At 44.5% G+C, this 26132-nt stretch overlaps 1 protein-coding gene across 1 annotated transcript in view; it reads right to left on the reverse strand.

Annotated features, from left to right (window-relative positions):
- The window catches only part of TYR (tyrosinase), an 85849-nt gene that overhangs the window by 42101 nt on the left and 17616 nt on the right, over window positions 1–26132 (reverse strand). Inside the window, exons 2-3 of the mRNA XM_065421911.1 lie at window positions 20371–20587; window positions 5065–5212 (exon numbers count right to left, since the gene is read on the reverse strand). Coding sequence (XP_065277983.1) covers window positions 5065–5212; window positions 20371–20587 — 365 coding nt within the window. The remainder of the gene's footprint in view (window positions 1–5064; window positions 5213–20370; window positions 20588–26132) is intronic.

Below are 26132 nucleotides of genomic sequence, written 5' to 3' on the forward strand. Positions count from 1 at the left end.
TCTGCCTCTACGAGGGTCTGAAGGTCGACAACAGTGGTTGGTATCACTGTCTGTGTGTACCTACTTGCACTATAGGCTTTTTGTTTTTTAAATCTCCCTTCTATAGGCCATCACCTCACAGGTCTCCTAATGTTTACTAAGTACTCCAGTGGGTAGGGAACTCCTATTGAAGTCTTTAGGCAGAGAGGGTTAGAAATAGAAACCCACTGACCCAACACTGTAATTACAATCGGAGTTCTAATGCATTCTGACTGAAGCATAAAAGTTGAGCTTGAGACAAAACTTTCCCCACTGCTGCAGTGATTATTGTTCTCTCTTTCTACACTATTCTTTGTATGCCCACCTGCCTCTCAAAAAAGGAATCCTCCACAGCCCTTAGACTATGTAGGAGAGGAACAGTTTATTAAATGTACTGTACTTACCTATCAGTCACCTACTTACTAATTACAACTAAAAGCATGATTAATCTGTCATGGATAAGGCTGCTAAGTAACCCTAATCATGCTAATGTATTTTTTGTCACTTATGCAAAAGGCAGCATTATTACCATTAGCTGCAAGTGGTGGTGACATTTATTCTGCCACAGACAGTATGAGGTTGCACCATAGCTTTTGCATTGTCTTCACAGTTGTGTGCGGTGATTTACTTCGTCAATACCAATAGGATCCCATGATGTTTTCTTTGCAAAGTTTATCTTAGAAAATTGATAATGATTACAGTTTTTGAAAGTGTTTCCAGAGGCTCATAATAACTAGGAGTGAAATTCAGCATGGGGGCCTATGCAACATGTAAGCCTTGGTCTCAGTGGGACTGAAGTGATGCATAGATCTTGTGCTGGTCCCTCTGTGTGGGGTGAATTCCACCTGGGAGGACTCTGTGGCTCTAGGCATATAATAAATTCTGAAATTATTGAAAGACTGGGCACTGGTCATCTGCTCTGAGGGTTGTGGTCTCATGTCAACTATCCTGTTCAATGTGTCCTGGGGCAGTTAGGATGGTCAGTGAGGAAATATGGGTTGCAGTGTGTGGAAGGCATCTCCTTCATCTCACTGGACCAAGCACTTCCCCCTCTGGTGATGGCGGTCCTGGGATAAATTAGCCCCAGCCCACTCTGGGCAGCATTCATCCTCCCCCTTTCTGTGCTCCTTTGGCCATATTCCCTGGGTAGGCCCCAGGGCAGGCCTACAGGATGATCCTCCACCAAACAAAAGGGGAATAGTCCCATAAACACAAAACCAAAGGGTGATACCTTCCCCTGCCTCCTCACTGGGGCTGGGGATTGCCCTGTAGTCTGCCCCAGGGTACCAGTCCTTCCCCTAGCAGGCACTCAGGTTTGTCTGCTTCCCCTATGGGGAGAAGCCGTAGCCTCCCCTCCTGGAGAAGCTTACTTTCCTGCTGCTACTATCCTGGTAGCAGATCATCTTTCTCTCCTGGTTTTAAAAGGTCTCAGGCAGCCCTTAACTGGATCCAGGTGTTCCTAATTGACCCGAGGTAACCCCTTCTCAGCTTATAGGGAAGAGGCCTTTAACATTCTAGGGCTAACATATCTGCCTTCCCACACCGTCTTGCAGCTGTCCGGCCTGAATTTGTCACAAGTGTCTTTAGTACACAGGTGATTCCTAGCTTTATAGTTTCACCTCTCCCAGCCCAGCTAACTGATTGATTTACTGAGCAGAGTGATGTATGGAAGAGGACAGGGCTTGGGAAAACCACTCACCCTCATGAGCAGGAATTTTTCTGTGGGGGAGTGACATCAACTTTTGCAAAATTCATTTTAAAAGAACAAAATTATATTTCTAGGGCCAGATCTTCAGCTGGTGTAAATCTGGCCTGGTTCCACTGATATCCATGAAGCTATTTTAATTTACATCAGCAGAGGAACCCTCTGTGCCTTCCCAAGTCTGCAGACAGACTATTCCAGTGTCTCTGCTGCTGCTCAGAGCTTCTACAAGTACAGCAGAAGGAGATCTGACCAGAATCTTGCCATTTTCCATTGCTGCTATTCAGAACCATGTGGGCAGCCACATAGCTGATAAGAATCTGGTAAATTTCAACCTATTTTAAAAGCATTGCTCATCAGATATTTATGATTTTGCAGTTGTCTTTTGATTAACTGGCCATGTCTCTTTCTTGCTTGCTTTCTGGTCTTTACAAATGAATAGCAATGCTATAGTACAAATATTTGTAGACACATATATAAAATCTATTTTGGCAAACAAAATATTTTACATTTTTAATTTCAGCTTCAAATCTTGGAAAGTCACAGAAATCATAGAAGTGTAGGGCAGGAGGGGACCTTGAGAGGTCATCAAGTCCTTTACCTTGCACTGAGGCAGGATCAAGTAAAACCATCCCTGACAAGTGTTTGTCTAACCCAGGGATCGGCAACCTTTGGCACGCGGCTTGCCAGGGTAAGCACCCTGGTGGGCCGGGCCGGTTTGTTTACCGGCCATGTCCGCAGGTTTGGCCGATCGCGGCTTCCACTGGCCGCAGTTCGCCATCCCAGGCCAGTGGGGGCTGCGGGAAGCAGCGTGGAACGAGGGATGTGCTGGCCGCCGTTTCCCGCCGCCCCCATTGGCTTGGAGCGGTGAACTGCGGCCAGTGGGAGCCGCGATCGGCCGAACCTGCGGACACGGCAGGTAAACAAACCGGCCCGGCCTGCCGGGGTGCTTACCCTGGCGAGCCATGTGCCTAAGGTTGCCGATCCCTGGTCTAACCTGTTCTTAAAAACCTCCCATAACAGGGATTCTATAACCTCCCTTGAAAGCCTATTTCAGACCATAACTAGTTAGAAAGTTTTTCCTAATATCTAACATAAATCTCCCTCCTGTGAAGTAAGCAGATTTCTTCTTGTCCTACCTTCAGTGGACATGGAGAACCATTGAGCACTGTCCTCTTTATAACAGTCCTTAACATATTTGAGAACTATCAGGTCCCTGCTCAGTCTTTTTTCCCTCAAGACTAAACTTGCCCAGTTTTTTAACCTTTCCTCATAGGTCATGATTTCTAAACCTGTTCTCATGTTTGTTGCTGTCCTCTGGACTCTCTCCAATTTGTCCACATTCTTCTTAAAGTGTGGTGCCCAAAACTAGACACAGTACTCCATCTGAGTACTGAGTAGAGCAGAACAATTACCTCCTGCATCTTAAATGCAACACTCCTGTTAATACAACCCAGAATGATATTAGCCTTTTTTGCAACTGCACGTTAGGGACTAGGACATAGGTGGTCTGGCCTACTGGTCAGAGCAGGAGTCAGGTGTAGTGGGCAGAGCAGGCGTCCAGGTCAGGGAACTGAGTTGAGAGTCAGCAGCTGAGTCAACTGCTGACTACCAGAGCCAAGGATCAAGCCAGAGTTGGCGTCAAAAGTCAGAGCTGGGGGTTAGAGCCAGGAAGCTAGGCAAGGATCAGGCACGGAGCAGGAGCACAGTGGGAACTAGGAGAGAAGGCAGGGCCAGGAGTGGAGCAGAAATCAGGAGCAGGATTGGGTGTAGAATGCAGACATGAGCAGGGTCTGCTGTTGCTGCTACTGCTATGGTAAATCACCTAGTTGCTCAGTCAACTTCCTGTGCTTCCTTCTGGCTTAATTAGCATAGCTGGACTAATTAGTGGAGCTGGTCAATCCTCCAATCAGCGCTTTTGTGCATGATGCCTTGGCTGAGGTTGTAGTCCTGCTAGCTCCTTGGCCCTTGGGGTTTCAGAAGACTTCAGGTGGCAGCCAGCATGTGATGGCTGTCTGGGAACTCACAGCCCTGCACGTCACATGTTGGCTCTTATATAGTCTGTGATCCATTGTAACCCCCAGATCTTTTTCTGCAGTACTACCATCTAGCCAGTTATATTGTGTTTGTGCATTTGATTTTTTTCCCCCTAAGTGTAGCACTTTGCATTTGTTTTCATGTGTCTGGCTGGAGAATCTTGCCCGCATGCTCGGGGTTCAGCTGATCGCCATATTTGGGGTCGGGAAGGAATTTTCCTCCAGGGTAGATTGGCAGAGGCCCTGGAGGTTTTTCACCTTCCTCCGCAGCATGGGGCAGGGGTCGCTTGCTGGAGGATTCTCTGCGACTTGAAGTCTTTAAATCATGGTTTGGGGACTTCAACAGCTGAGTCAAGGGAGAGAATTATTCCAGGAGTGGGTGGGTCAGCTTTTGTGGCCTGCATCATGCGGGAGGTCAGACTAGATGATCATAATGGTCCCTTCTGACCTTAAAGTCTATGAGTCTATGAGTAATTTCATCTGGTTGAATTCTATCAGTTTGACAGCAAACCATGGATAACTACTCTTTGAGAACAGTCTTTCAACCAGTTGTGCACCCACCTTAGAGTAATTTCATCTAGACCATATTTCCCTAGTTTGCTTATGAGACTGTCACGTGGTACTTTGTCAAAAGCCTTACTAAAATCAAGATACATTATGTCAACATCTTCCCTCCATCCACTAGACTAGTTACCTTGTCGAAGAAGGAAAATAATCCTTCTCTTAGCAATTTTGTCCATTGTTTGCAGAACTGAAGTTCTTTTCCTGTTTCTAACGAACCTGGCTTCCTTCGGTTTGATTTTCTTTTTGTCTGCACAACTACAGCTTCTTTCTGTTCCAGCTGAAGGCTTTCACAGTTTTGTGTGTCGCACTGAAAAGTTGGATTTTGACATTTTTGTTTATGAACAATCGATATGATTTTTTTTCTTGTGAATGATCGATTCAAACAAAATTAATATTTGGAATTGAGAGGAATTCCATCTGATCATAGCAATGTTAAAGTAAATCACATTTTTGACTCAGACTCCTTGACACTGAATAAGTTTCTATTCACCACAAAATCACTGAATTATTATTAATACATTTGTCTAGTTTTTCAACACTCTTTTAATACGGTGAACATAAAAGTATGAAAATTAAAACACGATTGCTGTCTATTAGACTAAATTAATGAAGAGCTCAGTTATGTATGTCTGAAAATATTGTAAGTTTAATAGCATCTAAATTATCTGAAGTTTGATACTAATGTAAAAAGCACATTTTAAATACACAAAACAGATCAGTTTTACGAGGAAGAGTCAAACTCACCTGTCAACGAAGGCATGGTGAAGGATAAAGATAGGATCGTTAGCAGATCCTTGTACCTGGGACATCGAGCCATTCATATAGATGTGAAGTGCATTATGTAAACTGCTTTGAGACATGTTCGCTATTCCAGTCTGTGGATTGGCAAAGCCTATATGTGAAGAGGAAATCATACACTGATATGAAGATGTGCTTAATTATTCTTTCAGTAAAACAGAAGCTCAAAGTACCTACTAATTAGATTTCATTTATGTTCAGCTCTTTAGTATAATACTAAGATAAATGTTTAAAGAAAGAACACTAGTATACTTGGAAAGCACATCAGAGATGACATTAGAAGAAACTAAATTAAAACTATTGCCATAAAACTAAAGCAACATGCCATTACATGAACTACTTAATTGATTTATATTTTTAGTTCTTTGTCCAATATTTCTGGCTGTTAAAAAAGCATTCTAAGATCCCAATCTTGCAAATATTTATGCATGTGAGTAACTTTAGTCATATGAATATGAAATTTATTTGGGCCCAAACCTACTAAGGGAATTATTTAACTGACTTACTGTATCTCTGACAAATCACAGATAATTGGTGAAGCAGTAAAAGTCTGAGAAAAGTAAATGAAAGGAGATTGACCCTGGCAATTACTAGTCCATAAGTCAAAACAACCTGTTGTGTTTTGTGATACAATTAGACTGCAAGCTCTTTGGAGCAGAGATCATAGTTTTATTATGCGTGTACAGTGCTGAGCACTTTTCCCTGACTGGGGCCCTTAGGAACCACCGCACTGCAAAAAACAGTAGTAGTAAAAGGATAGAACAAATAATTGGCTATGTAAGCCCCTTCCATAATCAAACCTACAGGACAGGGTTCTGGGGAAAGAAGTCTCTTTGAGGGTTGCCCTGAGGATTGGACTTTTAAAGGCCACTGGGCCCATCCCCAAACCCAGCAGACCCTGGAGAATATGTGACACCTGGCCCCTACTCTAGGGGCCATGTGTCCCCTTACTGGTTCTGGCCCTGGTAGCCCCTGGTGGTCCCTTCTGGCCTTAAACTTTATGAGCCCTAACCTAGCTTCCTGCTAGCACAGGTGATCCCTAGCCAGCAGGAGATCCATCAGAGTGTCAGTACGGCACTGTATTGTCTCTTTCTGGGAGTCTCCACGGCTATGTCTATACTGCAATTAAAATCCCATGACTGGCCCATACCAGCTGACTTGGTCTTGTGGGGCTCAGGCTAAGGGGCTCTTTGATTGCGATGTAGACATTCGGGCTCGGGCTGCAGCCAGAGCTCTAGGACCTTTCCACCTCGCAGGGTCCTAGAGCCCAGGCTCCAGCCCAAGCCCAGGCATTTACACCTCAATTAAAGAGCTCCTTAGCTCAAGCCCTGCGAGCCCGAGTCAGCTAGCACACGCCAGTCACAGCTTTTTAACTGCAGTGTAGACATACCTTATGGTGTCAGGGTTAGGATAATCTGTATAGGCCCTCCTGGGTCCTGTCCTACCCATAAGGTTGGAGGACTTTCTAATTGCACAAACCCAAACACCCTTGCCCTGCCCCCTGCCCCACCCCTCTTCTGCACCCCCCGCATTCAGCCCCCCCCCCTCGCTCTCCCCCACCCTCACTCACTTTCACTGGGCTAGGGCAGGGGGTTGGGGCAGGAGGGGGTGAGGGGTGCAGGAGGGGGGTGCAGGCTCTGGGGTGGGGCTGGGGATGAGGGGTTTGGGGTGCAGGAGGGGGCTCTGGGCTGGGGCCAAGGGGTTTGGCATGTGGGAGCAGGCTCAGGACTGGGGAAGGGAGTTCAGGTGTGGGAGGGGGTGCAGGCTCTGGCTAGAGGTGTGGGCTCTGGGATGGAGCCAAGGGGTTTGGCGTGTGGGAGCAGGCTCAGGACTGGGGTGGGGGGTGCAGGCTCTGACTGGGGGTGTGGGCTTTGGGATGGAGCCAGGGATGAGGGGTTTGGGCTGCAGGAGGGGGCTCAGGGCTGGGGCAGGGGTTTGGAGTGCAGGAGAGGGTGCAGGGTCTGGGAGGGAGTTAGGGTGTGGGAGGAGGTTTCTACCTTGGGCAGGGGTTGGGGTGCAGGTGGAGGTGCAAGGTCTGGGAGGGACTTAGGGTACGGGGGGGTTCTGACCTGGGGCAGGAGGTTCGGGGTGTGGGCGGCGCTTACCTCAGGCGGTTCCGGTCGGTGGTGCAGCAGGGCTAAGGCAGCCTGCCTGCCTGCCTTCCCTGGCTCCACGCTGCTCCCAGAAGCAGCTGCCATGTCCAGCCCCTACGCCAGGTGGCTCTGAGCAGTGCGTGCTGCCCATGCCTGCATGGGCCTCCCCCGCAGCTCCCATTGGCCATGGTTCCCAGTCAATGGGAGCTGTGGAGCCGGCGCTGGGGGCGGGGGCAGCACGCGGAACTTCCCTGATCACCCCTGCACCTAGGGGCCGGACATGCTGACCATTTATGGGCAGCTGCGCAGAGCCAGGGCAGGCAGGGAGGCTAATTTAGCCCCACTGCGCCGCCAACCAGACTTTTAACAGCCCGATCAGCGGCGCTGACTGGCGCCACCAGGGTCCATTTTTAACCAGGCATTCCAGTCGAAAACCAGACGCCTGGCAACCCTACCTACCCACTGATGCTGTAGTGGGGTATTACTGAGGTTGGTGTTAAACATGGTGTTTCTTTAACCTAGCCTACTATGCTTCTACTCTCTCTTCTGAATCACTCCTTAAAACACTCTACCAGAACACACACAAATGCTAGGCCTCCCTGACACTGAAGTATATCAGAACAGACAGAAAATCTTTTAAAAATAAAAACTTAACAAAAAGAGTGGAACTAACAAGATGCCTTCAGCGCTAAACTTCAGTGCTCCATCACTTTATTGTCACATCTCATCCCCGTCCATACATTTTACATTGTTTATTGAGATTGTAAATGTAGTAAGGCAGAAACCTTGTCTCTTTGTTTGTCCGGAAAGTGCCTTGCATGCTTTGAGAACAGCATAAATCATAATATCTCATGAGTGACCTGGGAGAGTGTTTTATTATATCACGAAGCAGTAAAGTCATGGGGGAAGCAGAGTGGTCTAGCACAGTGTTTCTCAACGACTGGTCCATGAACTGCTGTCGGTCCCTGAGAACTCCCTGACACAGGTTAGGAAGGTAGCAAGTTGGTTCCTGGAATCAAAAAGGTTGAGAAACACTAATCTAGTGCAGAGGGCCCTAAATGGGGATTTTGGAGACCTGGGTTCTACTCCCAGCTTTAGAATTGATCTTTTTGTGTGGTCACTTCACGCCATCTGTCTTTGTCTTGTCGGTTTAGATAAGATCTTTTTGGGGTCAAGGACTGTTTCTTACTACGTGAATTCGTGGTGCCTGGTATAAATGGGGCCTTGATCTCATCTGAGGCCTCTAGGAGCAAGTGCAGTGCTTCTAATAGAAGGAATAGTCCCTCTCCATAAGACTAGAATTTTGAGCTCATTTCCAGTTGTTGAATTCTCACAATGAGGTTGCCAAATCCAAGGGAAATCCGAGAAGAAGAATGATGATCCAAGAGACTGGAGGAATTGACTTCTGAGGAAAAAATTAACAGTTCTAGATAAGCATAGCTGGAATAAGATGAAAAAGGGGCACATATCTGAAGGGTCTGGACACAGCAGGAGAGGAGTGGAATTACCTAAGGCGGTATATAGGGAAATAATTAGTAATTGGATGAAATTAATATCAGGGAAATTTAGATCAGGAAAAGCTTCCTGATAGTAAATATTAAGCTGTGCAATAGTCTCTGGAGGGAAGTGATGGGAGCCACATCACTTAGAAATTTTAAAACTGGATTGGAGAAAACACTAGAAAATGTGTTGTATGGGGCAATCTGGCATGGACAAAGAGGTATGTTCTACTTCAGCCAGAAGTTATTGGGTTTGCTGGAATTACTGGTGAAATTTTATGGCATTTTTTTTTTCAGGAGACCACATTAGATGATCCTAATAGTTCCTTTTGGTTTTAAAAGCTATTAATCTAGGTACTTAATAACATGGTAAGTTTCTTTCAGATCTGACTTCTAGGAAATGTTCTATGAAAATCAGCTGAAAAAAATCTACTTGTCAGTCTTCTTAAAATGGATAAGACTTCAGGCCCTTCACTTGTATCATACTACAGCTCAATATGGGGGGCGGGGGTGAAGGGAGATTGGTAGAGTACTATTTATATTGCTTCTAGAGTACTCTGGCCAGGAAACTAGATGTTCTGCATCAGTCTTAAAGAAGCTTTGACAAGTTTCAGCCCTAAAAATGATGTTAGCACTTGAGTTATCGTATGAAAAGGGTTATACAGAATACTTCTGTATACTAAGATGCACTTAATCAGGGCAGCCTTTTCACAGGGACATCTCCCAGAGAGTCAATTTCGCCTAATGTGGACATTGTCATTCATACCAGCTACTGATTAACTGGGACAGTATTAGCACTAAAGGCTTAGGTCATGTTTAATTCTAAACTGTGGGCTCTTAATGTGGAAGATTTCATATAAATATTAAAGAAAGAAGAAATAATAATTAAATGCAGCGAGTATCACTTTTACCAGTGTGCTTTTACACAGTACGACCTTTATTATGATTTCATTTGAATTCTTTTCAGACTTGTTTGAAAGGGTCTCAGGGCAACCATTTACTCCGGGCAATGGGTGATGAACCAGGTTGAGCCAATTCAGAGAAATCTACAATACGAAAAGACTTTCATAGCACTTAGGGAAAATTGTACTTCCACGAGGAGGAGAGGGTGTGAATCTGTAATTCACCACTATGATAAATCTCAGAAGTTCTTGGAGGGAAGCCCCATTAGAACGTGATGTGCTAGAACCAGTAGTTATGGCTGGAGCTTATGTTATTGAGGTCAATAGGAACTTTGCAAGTGATTTAAATTGGAGCCAAATAAAATTCTTAAAGACCACATGCCTGGTTCTTCTCTTGCTCATAGCACTGTAAATCAAGAAATCAGTGGTTCAATGGAATTGAACTGACCTCAGTGGAGCTGTGCCAATGTACACCAGTTGGAACTGTGGCCCAAAGTTTATTAGATTGAGCCGATAGTGCCACCTACAGTTGCCCAACACTTTCCATTATAATTATAGACATGCAGTCTTCATAAAGCATTCAAGTGTATCAGGTGTCTGTCTTTTAATAGATGCTATTTAATTATACTAACAACAGTCTAGCAGCAGAGATCAGGAAACTCCATATACAATCAGTCAGGGACACAGCTGTATAAATATAGTGCAAGTCAAGTGGTGTCTTCCTTCACTACTCCTCATTTGCTGCTGAATTGACAGCACTAAGTGCATTTGGTAGATTTCAGAGTGTATTAGGGGCTTTGATAGTATTATCAACATTAATTACTGCAGTGATGCGGCAAATGTCCCATACATCATACCACCTCCTGCATTCTTTTGGTGTATTATTTAACATCTGTGACACTCTATCACTTAACCACATTAAGCTATTTAACTCTTTTCAGGGTTGTTGGATTTTATAAATGCACTTAAGTAAAATTCACTTTGCACTATTTCCAAGTCAAGTACTAAGGACATCAATCACTTTGAAGGTGAAATTTCACTCTGTAAGGTGCATGCCTGGGTCGCATTGACTCCAACACATCTAGGGATGTACATCTGGGATGAATGTGGCTGTAAGAAGAATTCCATGTTGCAGAGAAGCACCCACTCAGACTGATGTATCTATTTTAAATACATGAGAAGGGGAAAATAAGGCTGTGTCTCTGCTATGGGCACTAATGTAGCATAGCTTCAATGCTGTAGCTATGCCACTGTAACCCCATAGAATAGACTCAAATTACAGCAACAGCAGGAGATTTCCATCAGCTGTAGGAACCAAGCAACCAGTAGCTAGGTCAACAGAAGCATTCTTCTATCGATCTAGCTGTGTCTACAATCGGGGTTAGGTTGGCATAACTACAGCACTCATGGGGGTGGATTTTTCACACCTCCGAGTGCCATAGTTATGTAGACCTAAGTTTTAAGTGTAGATCAGGCCTAAGATAAATAACATGATTCTGAGGGTCGGATCTTCAGCTGATTATGGAAAATACTGGCACTATACCTGTTTACGTCAGCTGAAGCTCTAGCCCTTAGCGATCTTTTTATAGGAGACATTTCAGGGCTAAATTCAACAGTGCATAATCCATCCTTTTTCAGCCAACACTCCTATTGGTTTCTGTTGGGATCTTGCTGGAGTGAGGAAGTCATAAGGACTGCAGAATTGCCCTCAGGAGCTATAGTCAACAAAAAGTTCAGAGCTGTCTGATTTGGACAATGTCACCCCCCTCTGCGGTGATTGGAAATGACTATCATGGAACTTCAGTGTGACCCTGGAGCCAACAGTATCCCTGAAATGTGCCCTTGGTGATGACACTCCAGGGTTTGGCAACAGTCTCTGATTGCGGAGCACAAACTTACACCTCATTGTTCACAAGTTTGCCCCCCCCCTTTGTACTAAGCATGTGCCAGGAGTGATGTTCATATAGGCTAGGGCTAAAAGTATGACAGTGCTACCAACACCAAACCATAGACAGAAAAAAGCGCACATCTCTGCCTCGGACAGCTATAGTGATCCATTTTTGGTTTTAGGTGATGCATGTTAACAGCCAGATTTATATTCCATACTCTACCCGCATGCCCCATATAATCAGGCATGTTTCCCAGGCAGAACTAGCATTCACAAAAGCTTTTAAAATGTTTGCCTCTCCTTTAAGGGGCATTGCACAATCTACCATTGACCTGTTATTTTTCAGTTCCATTGGATGGCCATTTCACCGTGTGAGTGAACAGCTTGTGCTCTAAGCTCCTTTGGGTGCGGGTTTTATTGGCTGATGTTGACCTTTGTTTTCCGTGGCATTGTGGTTGGTACTCTGATGTAACATACATTTTGTCAGCCTAAATAGTCTTCTTTTTAAGTTAGCCATTGGATTGCAGCTTATGTTGTTGATAGCTACATATAATAATAATACTAATAATAATATCTAGCTCTTACATAGAGCTTTTCATCAGTAGATCTCAAAGTGTTTTACAAAGGAAGTCACTTTCATTATCCCCATTTTGCAAAAGGGGAAACGGAGGCACTGAGACTTACTCAAGGTCACCCAACAAAACTAGTCCCCAGAGTTCTAGTTTACCAGTTTAATCACAAGACCACACCATAAACTTTATTTTAGCATATGATTAGTCTGATACTTATCTCACATTGGCGTAAATTAGGAGTCATTCTACTGAAGTCAATGGGTTTGATCCTGAACTCCAGTTCCACTCACGTAAAATTGGAGTAACTCCATTGAAGTAAATGGAGTTATTCTGGATTTACACTAACTGAAATCCGAATCTGACCCTATGTGGAGTTACAGTGGTACAAAAGCTGTGTAAATAAGATCAGAACCAGGTGCTAAGTATCTGGGCTCAAGAGCTCTTGTAAAGCTGTGAGGGTAACAGCAGGTATCTTGTAATGCAGTGGCAGAGGAAATGACTTCATAAGCAGTGAATTCATAAGCAGAAGCAACAGGCTGGACTCTTCAAAATAAGGCTTTATTATAATCAAATCAGAGCTACATAAGATAACGGAGAGCTAAGTGCTCCTAGCAGTGTGTCTGGTGAAGCTGCTGCTAGACTGTGTCCAACAGGTTCTCATTAGCACCAGTCCAGTTCTCTCTAACATGCTTTGCTCTTAAAGGCACAGTGCATCCTCCTAACATCTCCCCTGTCCAGCAAAAGCAATTCCAAACAATTTAGCGTACATAACAACTTTTTCTCTACAAATAGCACAACAGCTCAACTTTGTTAGCAGTACTCCAGGAGCCTTTCAGGTGCCCTGCACAGACTATCAAATCGGTGAGGTACCACTTTCAGCCCTTGCACTAGCGGACTCAGCAAACTGCTCTGCTTTCTGGTCCAAAAGATCCTCAGTGGTTTCCTCAGTGCTTTGTCCTGTAGCTGTCAGTGAATTATCTCCCTCCTTATCTCCCTCTTCTTCAGGAAGATGTTGTAGATGTCTCTTGTTCCTCTGAAAAGTATGTCCATCAGGAATCTATATCTGATCAGATCATGGGGTGACCTCACGAGTCACTGCTGCCCTCTGTGCCCAGCAAGGACCATCATGAATCCGCACAGCATCGCTGAGCTTCAACGGCTCTAACAGACTCTGTCACAGTGTGTCTTTATTTACACTTACGTTACTTATACACATCTAAGTCAATATTGCCATTAAAGATTGCTACTAAGTTAGGGAGTCTGGTTCTCAACTTCCTGCCAAACAATATCTCTGCAGGTGACAGTCCATGACTCACTGGTACTGCTCAATAGTTCAATATAGCCAAATATGGATCTGTACCTATTTCAAAAGTCATTTAACAATTTTCGCACCATTCTCTATAAGGCTGTTGGGTTGAGGGTACTTAGGACTTGAAGGTACATGCTTAAACCCATATACTCTAGTTAATTTTTTAAATTCATGTCTATCAAACTGTGGACCATTATCAGACATGATAACTTCAGGGATTCCATGCATGGAAAATATGGATTTCATGCACATCATAACATGTTTTGATGTGATATTTTTTTAAGAAAACAACCTTGCGATAATGAGAAGAATAATCCAAAATCAAAACCTAGTCTTTACCTGCATATGCAAAGAAATCCACACCAACTTTAGACCATGCCCTGAACTGTTCATTGTTTATCTAGACTGTTTTTCCTGTTTAGGTTGATATTTTTGACCTTTCACACATTTTAACAGTTTTCTTTATCTTCATTTGTGGCCAGTGCAGTGTATCTCTGGCTCTGTGTTTACATTTCTCCATGCCCAAGTGTCAATGTATTGTTGTGAGCATGTCAGCTTGTAACATCTTAGGCACTACTGTTCTATCTCCTCTAAACAACATGCCATCAATAACAGGCAGTTCTGCTTTGAACTCCATATGCCCCCCCACACATCGCCTATGACTTCAAGGGTTTAAGAAGATTGCTATTTTCTGCTGATCTTCTTTCCCACCAAAGCCAGCTTGAATCTCTTCCAGGAGTCTGCTGCAGTCCCTGAGAGTTTCAACTCCGTGGGAACTTTTAGTTGCTCCAGCTCTACCAGGACTCCTTTTCTCCTTCACCAAAGTGCTCACTCTGGTACCATGTGCTGTCTTTTGAATTCATAAGAAGGAGAAACAGGTTGGACTCTAAGTAGTAAGGCTTGATTACAACTTTGCCAAGGGGAACATTTCTATTGTTCCTTTTGCTACTTTTTCACACCAGAAGGCTAACTTAGACCTAAACCCATGCTGTGCTGGAGAGAAGATGCTTGTTTTCACCTTGCATTTTCCTGTTCAGTTCATTGAGACAGCAGAATCTATCAATCAGATAGGCAAGCTTTGTGCAACATCTACACAGATTTGATTGCTGATGTGCCATTGATTTTTCCACAGTTAGGAAAATTTTGACCTCCTCTCTCAGCTCATACAAGCATGAGAGAACTTTTCCATGGTTAAACCAGTGTATTTCAGTATGCAAAAGTAAACTCGGGTGCTCCACTCCCGTTTGCTTACACAGCAAGGCGAAAAGGCATGATTTTAAGGGCTGTGAATTTGTAAAGTTCACTATCTTTACTGCTCCATCCAACACTAACAACAGTTCTTTTGGCGGTGTTTTGGTGATGAGCGCTTCACAGTGCAGGAAACAGTGGCTCACCAACATGGGGTTTTGTTCCCTAACCTTGCTTACAAACTCCTTCACTTTGCCAGTCATGGAAGCTGCTCCATCGGTGCAAATACTGATACAATTTTTCCAGTGAAGTTCTCCTTCCTCAAAGTAGACTTTTGTCACACTGAATATTTCCCCTCTAGTCAGGTGACCTGGCAGTTCTTTGCAAAACAAAACCTTTTCTTTGATACTATCTCCATCAACGTACCTTGCATTAGCCAAAAATTGAGCATGGCCACAGATATCTGTCAATTCGTCAAGCTGCAATGCAAACTTTCTGCTTGATTTTAATTTTTCTTGTATCACCATCTCAATATCACTGACATGTCATCAATGCAGAGACTTATGGTATCTGAAAGAGGAACTTTTTCAATTTCCTTGGCTGCATATGCACCTAACAATTACTCTCATGATTTCTTTGCATGCTAGTAAAATTAATGTTTCTGCGATTGTATGTGGCTTTTTTGCCTTTTCTACAAGCTCAGTGGCCACGTAGCTTGCTTCCAGCACTTTGTCAGAAACAGCTGCACAGTCGATCATCAGTCATGCTTGATTTTCATTCTGATCCCTCAAATGCATAAAAAAAAATGTCCTTTTTGGCAAGGGATAAATGTTTGCTTGTAAGGTGTCGTTTTAACTTAATTGGCACCATGGCATGGTATGAAAGTTTCTCCCTGCACACGAGACATTGTGGAAGAGGGCAAGATGGTTCCCCTGTAGACTAAAATCCATATTGCAGATAGCTCTCACAGAAGTGTTGGTTCACCACTTTTACTTTCTTAGTTTTATGTTCATCCCTGCAAGTAGAGGTGGAACAGCCAAAATCTTTTTTCTTCAAATATTTGTCCATTTTTGGGTCAAAAATTTGAAATTCAATGCTGTAACTTTCGAGATTTGTAAGATCTGAAAAACACACTGACCACCATTTGATTCCCATAACGTCAAGTTCATATGAGTGTAGACGCAATGTTACGCTATCATAGGCCATTCTTAATGTATATTCATGAGCCGATCAAGGCTAGTAGGGTTAAAATCAAAACCATGGTGGCTAATGTTAGATTGTGATCTGTCTTTTGTGCCAGAATTAACATTTTCAACAGTGGAAACTAACATTAAAGCTAAATATAAGAACTCTGGACAAAAGCATGCTCAATGGAGAAAGTGGCATGCACTTGAGAATAATATTTTGGCATGACAAGCAATTAATAATTAATCGTTTCTTCTCATTTCCAAAATGTGTGTAACTTTCTCTGCTGTTTTTAAATGCAATATAAATAATGACAGTGTTGTTCTGCGTCAGGCTCATTCTAGCTTTTACCCCCAGTCAAATGTAAATATAAAATTTAGGCTTGAGTTGTATGTCTTTTTTTTTTTTTTAATATGCATCATCATCAAAGGCTCATTACAGCACGTTGCGTTCATCAGGGCACGCCATCTTTGCTTACTTTTTATCCCTCTTAACCTCACTTTGGGGACTGGAATGTGACACCTGCGTAATATTGAAAGGGGCCTCGTCCTGAGAAGCAAACGTACAGAATGCGATCCGGCTCCGACACTAATTAAAATATCAGGGAAGGTTTAGTTCTCACATGTAGTTTTTAAAAAAATCCCACGGCACGCCTCTTCAGGCCTGATGGTTGGGAAACACTGCTCTAACATGTGCTCTGCTCTTAAAGGCACAGTACATTCTCCTAACAACAGTGGCAGTGTTATGCAAGCTGGCAATTTAAAGCTTGCCATCTGAACACAACTAAAAATTAGCCAGTCACAATGACACACCTTACTCATGGTCCTGAGCATAAACTTGCGCAGTGATCTTCTATGCCTATCAAACATATTTATTCAAGGAAGGAGCCTCAGCCAAAAGCATCCAGACTCCCATTCTTCATGTGGCTTTGTGTCTATGTTTCATAGGATGGGACATGATCCTGTCCCTTTCAAAAGTATAAATAGCTTCTTGAACCACATAGTCACAAGGTTATTGGCCGGATTCTGTGTTCACTTACTCATGATTTACATTTTTGGTGTAACGCCATTGAATTGACACCAGTGTAAAACTAATGTAATAGGAGAATTAGGTCTGGTGACTTAGAGGTGGAGGGGAATGAATAGATCACAATCTATTAGAGTCAAAGTCCCTTAAGGCATTCAGGGGAATTGCAGTGTGCAAAAGTCCTATGCAATAGCTTTATGCGCACATAAAAAGTGTGCATCATTTTTGCTGAACAAAACCTGTATATGCTGTTCTGAAAATCTGGTCTTATATTTTGCTATTATTTGTTTTTCTGTTTAACTCTATTAGAAGAAGAGAGCTGAAAAACTTACTTGAAATTGACATTGTATCGGGTCGTGGTTTGGGACCAGGTGTCATGTGAATGCAATTACGGTTCTTGTATCGACCTAGTCCCGTGTCAATACCCCTGCCCCTTTCCAACACCCTCCACACCTGTTCCCTAGCAGGGTGGCTCCATTTAGACTTTGCTACAAGAGCTTCCAATAGCCATGACTTCGCTCTTAAAGGAGGATCCCCAGAACAGACAGAGAGAACCTGCAGAAGTGGACTGTGTTGCCTTCTTTGTGTAATCTCTGCAGAACGGACAAGGTGAGGAGGTTCATGCTCTTAGTGTCACCACAGACTCAACCTCTCTTCCCCAGGCCCATCTTTCCCTGAGGTGGATCCTGGAGCCTGTGAAGACCCCTCTGCACTGTTCCAGGAGCAGGGTAGTATCTGACCATCCTTCCCACCCCCTTAAAACCAGAACAGGAATTATCCTATCATGGATCTCAATGGGCCACTTAGTCTCCATTGGAGTGTAGTCGATGCTCCTTCACTGGAACCATTTAAATCTGGACTAGACAAAGCCCCAGTTAATATACTGCCAGCAGCCATCATTCACCGTCTTTCTATGATTCTTTTAAATTAGCATATGTGTGTGGTGGAAGAATAGGTGTTGGGTTAGAAGAAAGATATCAGTGTCGAACTTCTGAGAGGTTATTATAAAGAACAGCGGATTTGCTGTATATATTATAAAATACGCCTCAATGTCCTTTCAGCTGTAGCACAATCCAAATTAAAGCAATAACCCATTCACAGTGTTGGTGGGAGCACACGCTATGATATTAACAAGTCTCAACACAAACTGCTGTGACTGTGCGCAGCAGCCATGAAATTAAAGTGACGAAGATACAGCATTGGAGAAAGGGTTCAATGGATTAATCAGACAAAACATTGATTGCTAGTTTAGCAGACTGCAAAATAAGAATTAAAATAGGTCTTCCCAACCTATTCAGGTACTGCAGGTTTTCAGTTCTTTCTTGATTCTTGTGCAATTTTGTTGAACATCTGTGCTACTGCCTTTTAATATAACTTTAAGAGCTATCCCAGAATATATATAATATTTCAAAGTGTTTTGTGATGCATCTTGCATGAAGACACTATACAAAAATAAATTCTAATTGTAATATGAATCATAATGTCAATACTCTAACATTCCCTGCCTGTCTTTCTGACGTCCAGACACCAATTTAAGCTCAGCAGTAGAAAAAACTGAGCTCTTCATTTTTTTTTTCTCCAAAGCCCTTCACACTCCTTCCATTCTCATGAAGCAAGGACAACACTTTCATCCTACCTGTCATTTGGGCCTACAACCTGGGTGTCTTTTTTGACTCTTCTCTCTCTGTACTTTCACACATCCAGGCTGTGTCCAGGACTTGCTGCCTTTTCTTGTGCAACATCTCCAAGGTCCAGCCCTTCCTCTTTGTCCATGCTGCTAAAACTCTGACTTAGGCCCTCATAAAGTCATGTTTTGACTACTTTTATCTCCTCCTTTCTGGCTTTGACATAATCTCCCCCTGCCTCCCAATACTTAAATCCATTCAAAACACAGCAGCAAAAAAAAAAAAAAAATCCATTTTCCTGGTTCTCTGGCTTGTCTCTCCAGCCATATCACCTCCCTCTTTCCAAAAACTCCACTGCTTCCCTGTTTTCCACTGCATCAAGCACCAACTATTTCCGGGACTGGGGTCATTCAATGTCTGAAATCGCTTGCGGCTTCGATGGAGTTACTCCAAATTTTTCACCAGTGTGAGAGGAGACTTTGGCCCACAGTTCTGATCTGAGAATATTTCATTGTATGTTGTGAAGGAGGTAAAGTGTTTTATGCATAAATTTAAAGGCTTCAACTGCTGGTCCTTGCTGCAACTTTGTGTTGTGGTGGAATATGATCGTGGCCCTTTGTCGTCTCCATGTTCTGTGAGAAGGTTACATACCTGCCAACTATATGGGGCATTAATGGAAACATGACCTGCCCCATGCCCTGGGCATATCAGGCAGCACTGAAGCAGTTAATACACACATTATATAAATAGAAATAATCTTCCAGCATCATTAGCAAGGTAGCAAGATTCAAAAAGGGACTGGCTTATAGTTAATTGTGCCTTTTGCAACTTTTCATGAAGGCAAAGTTGCAATAAAATGTTAACATGCTACATCTTATATTTCTTATTACTTACTCAGGATCAGATTAATATTCAAGGAACTTGGCTAAAAAGATTCTGGCTTGCTAGCTGAGGTGCTCTCCTCCTCTGAATACGCTAAAAAGGGTGACCAAATTTCTAACTACCTATCCTTTTTTTGGTGCTTCTCTTGTGTAAGTACTTGGTGTAAAAGTTTGTCCTTATTTTACTATACCACTTCCATAGGAGGAGAAGTCACACTTTTCCAATAATGTGCATTTTTGGAAGGGATATTAAACCTCATATCTCAAGGCTTAACCTAATCTCTAACTATGGGTATGTCCACATTGCAAAGAAAAACCCACGGCACTGAGTCTTAGTGCCCAGGTCAGTTGATTTGGGTTTGTGGGGCTTGGGCAGCAGGGCTAAAAATATCAGTGTAGACATTCCTGCTTGGGCTGGAGACTGGGCTCCAAGCCCCTCCTCCCTCACTAGGTTTACAATCCCAGGCTCCAGTGCAAACAGAAACTACGCTGCTATTTTTTAGCCCCTCCGCCCAAACCCCACAAGTCTGAGTCAATTGACTGGGCTCTGACACTCAGCACCACAGTGTAGACACTTGCAGTGTAAACATACCCTGTGTAGATATGTCTACACAGCAGCTGGAAGGTGTGATTCCCAGTGTGGGTAAACGGACATGTGCTAGCTGTGCTCGAGCTAGCAGACTGAATAGCCGTGTTGCCAGAGTGGCTTGGGATAGCCACCTGAGCACACACCTAGGACCTTGGATGGGGTTGTACTCAAGCGGCTAGCCCGAGGCACCATGTATGCTGTACAATCACATTGCTATTCTTAGCCACTAGCTTGAGTTAGTGCTTGTACATCTACTTGAGCTGGGAATCGCATCTCCCAGCTGCTGTGTAGACGTACCCTTAGAGATTTCCAGGAGGAACTGTGACATCAGGTATATTATCAGTTCCACCCCATGAAATCAGTCCAAGCTGCCCCAGGTTTACAGGCTCTACTTATTTACACGTTACAACTTCCATCTTGAAACAGCATTATTCTATATCCCTGGAAAGGATCATCCTATGACTGGAAATGCCATAGTAGAATAAAATGTGTTACCTTCCAAAGTGTTTCTGAAGCTGAAATTGGCCAATTTATCCATGGACCCTGATTCGTATTGAGTCAACGTTAGACAAAATTCAACCTCCGCTGAAGATGGGAGCCGAGGTGTCCTTGTTTTATCATGGTTCCCAGGGTTTCGAAGTATAGGGCCTTCATTGGTGGCATTGCATAAAGCCTGCCGGCTGTTGTACTCCTCCGATAGGCTGCAAATTACCTGTGTAAAATATCAGCACAGTTGTCGTGGTTACAAAAAGGATAAAAGCAAACATTGTTTTACCTTTCAGAATAAGTTCTTTGACCTATAAAAACCCAAGCAGAAAATGCAAATATGATAACCTCTGTATAAGAAATGATGTTTGTATTAATTTCAGACTACAAAAATGACTCGTATGTAAGTGGCTCCCTTTCATATGACAAGCACATGTAAAATATTTAAAATTGACACACACTTAACATTTTGAAATTATGTATTTTTCCCCATATGAAATACACATGGCCTTGCCACTTGGGCTAAGGGCAAATTCAGCCCTCATTTAGAACATAAGAACGGCCATATTGGGTCAGACCAGTGGTCCATCTAGCTCAGTATCCTCTCTTCTGACAGTGGCCAATGCCAGGTGTCTCAGAGGGAATGAACAGAACAGGAAATCATCAAGTGATCCATCCCCTGTCATCAACTCCCAGCTTCTGGCAAATAGAGACTAGGGACACTCAGAGCATGGGGTTGCCATTGATGGGCCTAGCCTCTACGAACTTATTTAGTTCTTTTTTGAACCCTGTTATAGTTTTGGCCTTCACAAATCTCCTGGGAAAGAATTCCACAGGTTGACAGTGCATTGTGTGAAGAAATACTTCCTTTTGTTTGTTTTAAACCTTCTGCCTGTTCATTACATTGGGTGATCCCCAGTTCTTGTGTTATGTGAAGGAGTAAATAACATTTCCTTATTCATTTTCTCTACACTAGTCAAGATTTTATAGACCTCCCTCATATCCCTTCTTAGTCATCTTTTTTCCACGCTGAAAAGACCCAGTCTGTTTAATCTCTCCGTATATAGATGTTGTTCCACATGCCTAATAATTTTTGTTGGCTTTCTCTGTACCTTTTACAATTCTAATATACTGTATATACTCGATCATAAGCCGGTTCATTTATAAGCTGACCCCCCTCCCCAAGATGGATAAGTAAAACTGGAAAAATTTTATGACCCATTCACAAGCCGACCCTATAATTCAGGGGTCAGCAAACTTTGGCTCCCGGGCCATCAGGATAAGCTGCTGGTGGGCCGAGATGGTTTGTTTACCTCGAGCATCCGCAGGCACGGAGGTAAGCACCAGCTACTTACCCTGACAGACCGGGACAGCAACTGGTGGGGAAATTTTTTGGGGGAGAGAAGCTGGGGGTCAGGGGTGTAACCCCTGTGACCACCCGCGACATGATTCCACCCCTAGCCCGGGACCCCCACACTCTCCCCATCCCATCCCTTCCTACCTTATCTGGGGAGGGCCAGGGGAGGATGTCCCTGACCTGGCTGGAGCTGCTCAGGCAGGCTGGGCAGCACGGCCGCAGCCTGCTACGGCGGGCCAGACCAGGCAGCGCTGCCGCAGAATGTTCCAGTGGGCTAGGCCGGGGCCGCGTGGCCGCAGCGTGCTCCGGCGCCTGGGCGGCGCAGCCACAGCCTGCTCTGGGTGGCGGGGCCGAGCGGCACGGCTGCAGCCTGCCAGCCCCAGAGCTGCAGCTGCTTTGGAGGCTGGGGGGAGAGCAGCGTGGCCAGAAGTGGAGAGACTCTGGCCCCGCCTCTTCCCTTCTGTCTCTCTGGCTGTGCTGCCTCTCCTTGCTCCCTCTGTTGGGGGAGGGGCTGTCTCCCACCTCTCCCTCTCTATACCCATTCATAAGCTGACCCCCGTCTCTGGTGCTTCCCTTTTTTATTAAAAAAATTCAGCTTATGAACGAGTATATATGGTATCTTTTTTGAGATGGGGAAACCAGCTCTGCATGCAGTATTCAAGATGTGAGTGTACCATGGATTTATATAGAGGCATTATAATATTTTATGTTTTATCTATCCCTTTCTTAATGATTCCCAACACTGTTAGCTTTTGTGACTGCCACTGCCCATTGAGCAGATGTTTTCAGAGAACTATTCATGACTACAAGATCTCTTTCTTGAGACGTAACAGCTAATTTAGACCCTCTCATTTTGTATGTATAGTTGGGATTATGTTTTCCAATGTGCATTACTTCACATTTATCAACGTTGAATTTCATCTGTCGTTTTGTTGCCTAGTCACCCAGTTTTGCAAGATCTCTTTGTAACTCTTCGCAGTCTGCCTTGGATTTAACTATCTTGAGTAGTTTTGTATCGTCTGCAGATTGTTTGCCCTTTTTTCCAGATCATTTATGAACTGCACTGCTCCCAGTAGAGACCTCTGGGGGACACCCCTATTTAGGTCTCTCAATTCTGAAAACTGATAATTTATTCCTATCCTTTGTTTCCTATCTTTTAACCAGTTACTGATCCATGAGAGGTTCTTCCCTCTTATCCCATGACCGCTTACTTTACTTAGGAGCCTTTGGTTACGGACCTTGTCAAAGGCTTTCTGAAAGTCCTAAGTATACTATATCTACTGGATCCCCCTTGTCCACATGTTTGTTGACCCCCTCAAAGAATTCTAGTAGATTGGTAAGGCATGATTTCCCTTTACAAAAGCCAGGTTGACTCTTCCCCCAAAATCATGTTAATCTATGTGCTAGATAATTCTGTTCTTTACTATAGTTTCAACCAATTTGCCCGGTAATGAAGTTAGGTTTATCAGCCTGTAACTGCCGGGATCACTTCTGGAGCCTTTTTAAAAAATTGGCGTTACATTACATTCCACAGTTAGTAGTTCTGCAATTTCATATTTGAGTTCCTTCAGAACTCTTGGGTGAATCCCATCTGGTCCTGGAGACTTATTACTGTTTAATGTATCAATTTGTTCCAAAACCTGATTCTGTTACTCAGTACACTGAGTAGTACCTTAACCGCAAGTTGTCCCATTGAGTAAGCACAGCTGGGCCTTAGTGCAAATAAGGAAAAGGGCATACTGGTTTGACTTCTTAAATTGTCTCTGTTTTATGCTCTGACACAGCCTTCCTGTGTGAATGTGGGCAAGTTGCTTAGGCCTGGTCTACACTAGGAGTTTATGTCGAATTTAGCACCGTTACATCGAATTAACTCTGCACCCGTCCACACAACGAAGCTATTTAGTTCGACATAGAGGTCTCTTAAATTCGACTTCTGTACTCCTCCCCAACGAGGGGAGTAGCGCTAAATTCGACATGGCCATGTCGAATTAGGCTAGGTGTGGATGGAAATCGACGGTAATAGCTCCGGGAGCTATCCCACAGTGCACCACTCTGTTGACGCTCTGGACAGCAGTCCGAGCTCGGATGCTCTGACCAGCCACAAAGGAAAAGCCCCGGGAAAATTTGAATTCCTTTTCCTGTCTGTGCAGTTTGAATCTCATTTCCTGTTTGGACATCGTGGCGAGCTCAGCAGCACTAGCAACGATGCAGAGCTCTCCAGCAGAGATGGCCATGCAATCTCAGAATAGAAAGAGGGCCCCAGCATGGACTGATCGGGAAGTCTTGGATCTGATCACTGTGTGGGGCGATGAGTCCGTGCTTTCCGAGCTGTGATCGAAAAGACGGAATGCAAAGATCTACGAGAAGATCTCAAAAGCCATGGCAGAGAGAGGATACAGCTGGGATGCAACGCAGTGCCGCGTGAAAATCAAGGAGCTGAGACAAGGCTACCAGAAGACCAAAGAGGCAAACGGACACTCCGGATCCCAGCCCCAGACATCCCGTTTCTATGAGGCACTGCATTCCATCCTAGGTGCGGCCGCCACCACTACCCCACCACTGACCGTGGACTTTGAGGATGGGATATTGTCGACGGCCGGTTCCTCGGAGATGTTAGCGGACGGGGAAGATGAGGAAGGAGATGAGGAGGACGAGGCAGTCGACAGCGCTTACAACGCTGATTTCCCCGACAGCCAGGATCTCTTCATCACCCTTACAGAGATCCCCTACCAACCGTCCCCAGGCGTTAACCCAGACACAGAATCAGGGGAAGGATCAGTCAGTAAGTGTTTTAAACATGTAAACATTTATTTTTAACAGAACAGGAATATTAACAATATTAACAATGGGTTTTTCATGATTAGTTTGCCCTAGGCGCTTAACGTTTCAGTCCTTGGCAGTGCAACTACTGAAAAAAAATCTAACAATGTCCGGTTTAGCATGATTGGTTTGCCCTAGGCGCTGTACTGTTTAGTCCCTGCCAGTGCAGCTACAGTAAAATCCGGTCTATATGTCCGGGGATAGAGCAGAAATCCTCCTGGGACATCTCCACGAAGCTCTCCTGGAGGTAATTGGAAAGCCTTTGCATCAGGTTCCTGGGGAGAGCGGCCTTATTGGGTCCTCCGTGGTAGGAAACGTTTTCGCGAAAGGAGACAATCAAGTACTCGGGTATCATTGCCTTGCAGAGCATGGCGGCATACGGCCCTGGTCTTTGCAGGCTTTCCCGAAGCATCCTTTCTTTCTCTGTCTCTGAAATCCTCATCAGAGTGATGTTGCTCATGGTGACCTGCTTTGAATTAGGTAGGGGAATGTTAGTATTGGGACTGCTTGCCTGTTCCTTTACAGAACTGTAACCGGTGGTTTACAGCCACGCGGTGGAGGCGGGAGAGGAGCAGCATACAGGGATCTTTCCCTGGGACAGCCGCGAGGGGGTGGGACAGGGGCAGAGTTCATGCTTGCCGGATTGCTGGCAGCAGGGACTGGCATTGCTTTGAACGTGAAGGGAGGCCAGTGCTATTATTAAAGTTTTAAGCAGCCACAAGTCTACAGCTTACCATGTCAGCCTGTTACCCAAATTCTGCTGTCCTGTCCCGCTTGTCTGATCTGCACTGCAAGACCCCAGGCACTGAATGCGAAGGCCGAAAATTCGACCTTGTCCTGAGTGCGCATGTGATAGGTGCTGTGCATGGTCTTGTTCACAGAGAAAGACTATGGTCTTTGTTCACAAAAAGTTTTATCTTTCTGAGGAATTCACTCCCTTTTTCCCATCCCACAGCTGCGACTGTCTCCCGACCTACCCTGGCATCACACTCCCAGAGGCTAGCGCAGATTAGGCATAGGAAGAAGAGGACACGGGAGGACATGTTCTCGGAACTTATGGGCTGCTCCTGAGCCCAGGCAGCCCAGCAGACCCAATGGAGGGAGAACTTGTCCCAAATCCACCGATCACACATGGAACGGGAGGAGAGGTGGCGGCAGGAAGACCAGCAGGCGACTCAAACGCTGCTTGGACTAATGAGGGAGCAAACGGACACGCTCCGGCGCCTTGTGGATGTTCTGCAGGACCGGAGGCAGGAGGACAGAGCCCCGCTGCAGTCTATCTCTAACTGCCCTCCCCCTCCACAAAGTCCCAAGAAGGAGGGGCGGCAGAGTCCGTGAAAACTCTCACTCCACCCCTGCAGACTGCTCAAGTACCAGAAGGCTCTCATTCCCCAAAATTTGATAAGTCCTTTCCTTCCCGCCTCACCCAAGCCCCCGTCCCAGTTTCATCCCCCAGTTTCATGTGTAGTTGCTAATAAAATATACATTTCTGTTAATTACTGTTTCCATCATGTTCTTTTAGAGGAGAGTCTGTTTGAAGGGGGGCAAGGGGGTTGGTAATTGGACAGGACAGTCACCTTTACCAGGGTACAGA

Source organism: Emys orbicularis, chromosome 1, assembly GCF_028017835.1.
Source record: "Emys orbicularis isolate rEmyOrb1 chromosome 1, rEmyOrb1.hap1, whole genome shotgun sequence".
Classification (NCBI taxonomy): Eukaryota; Metazoa; Chordata; order Testudines; family Emydidae; genus Emys; species Emys orbicularis.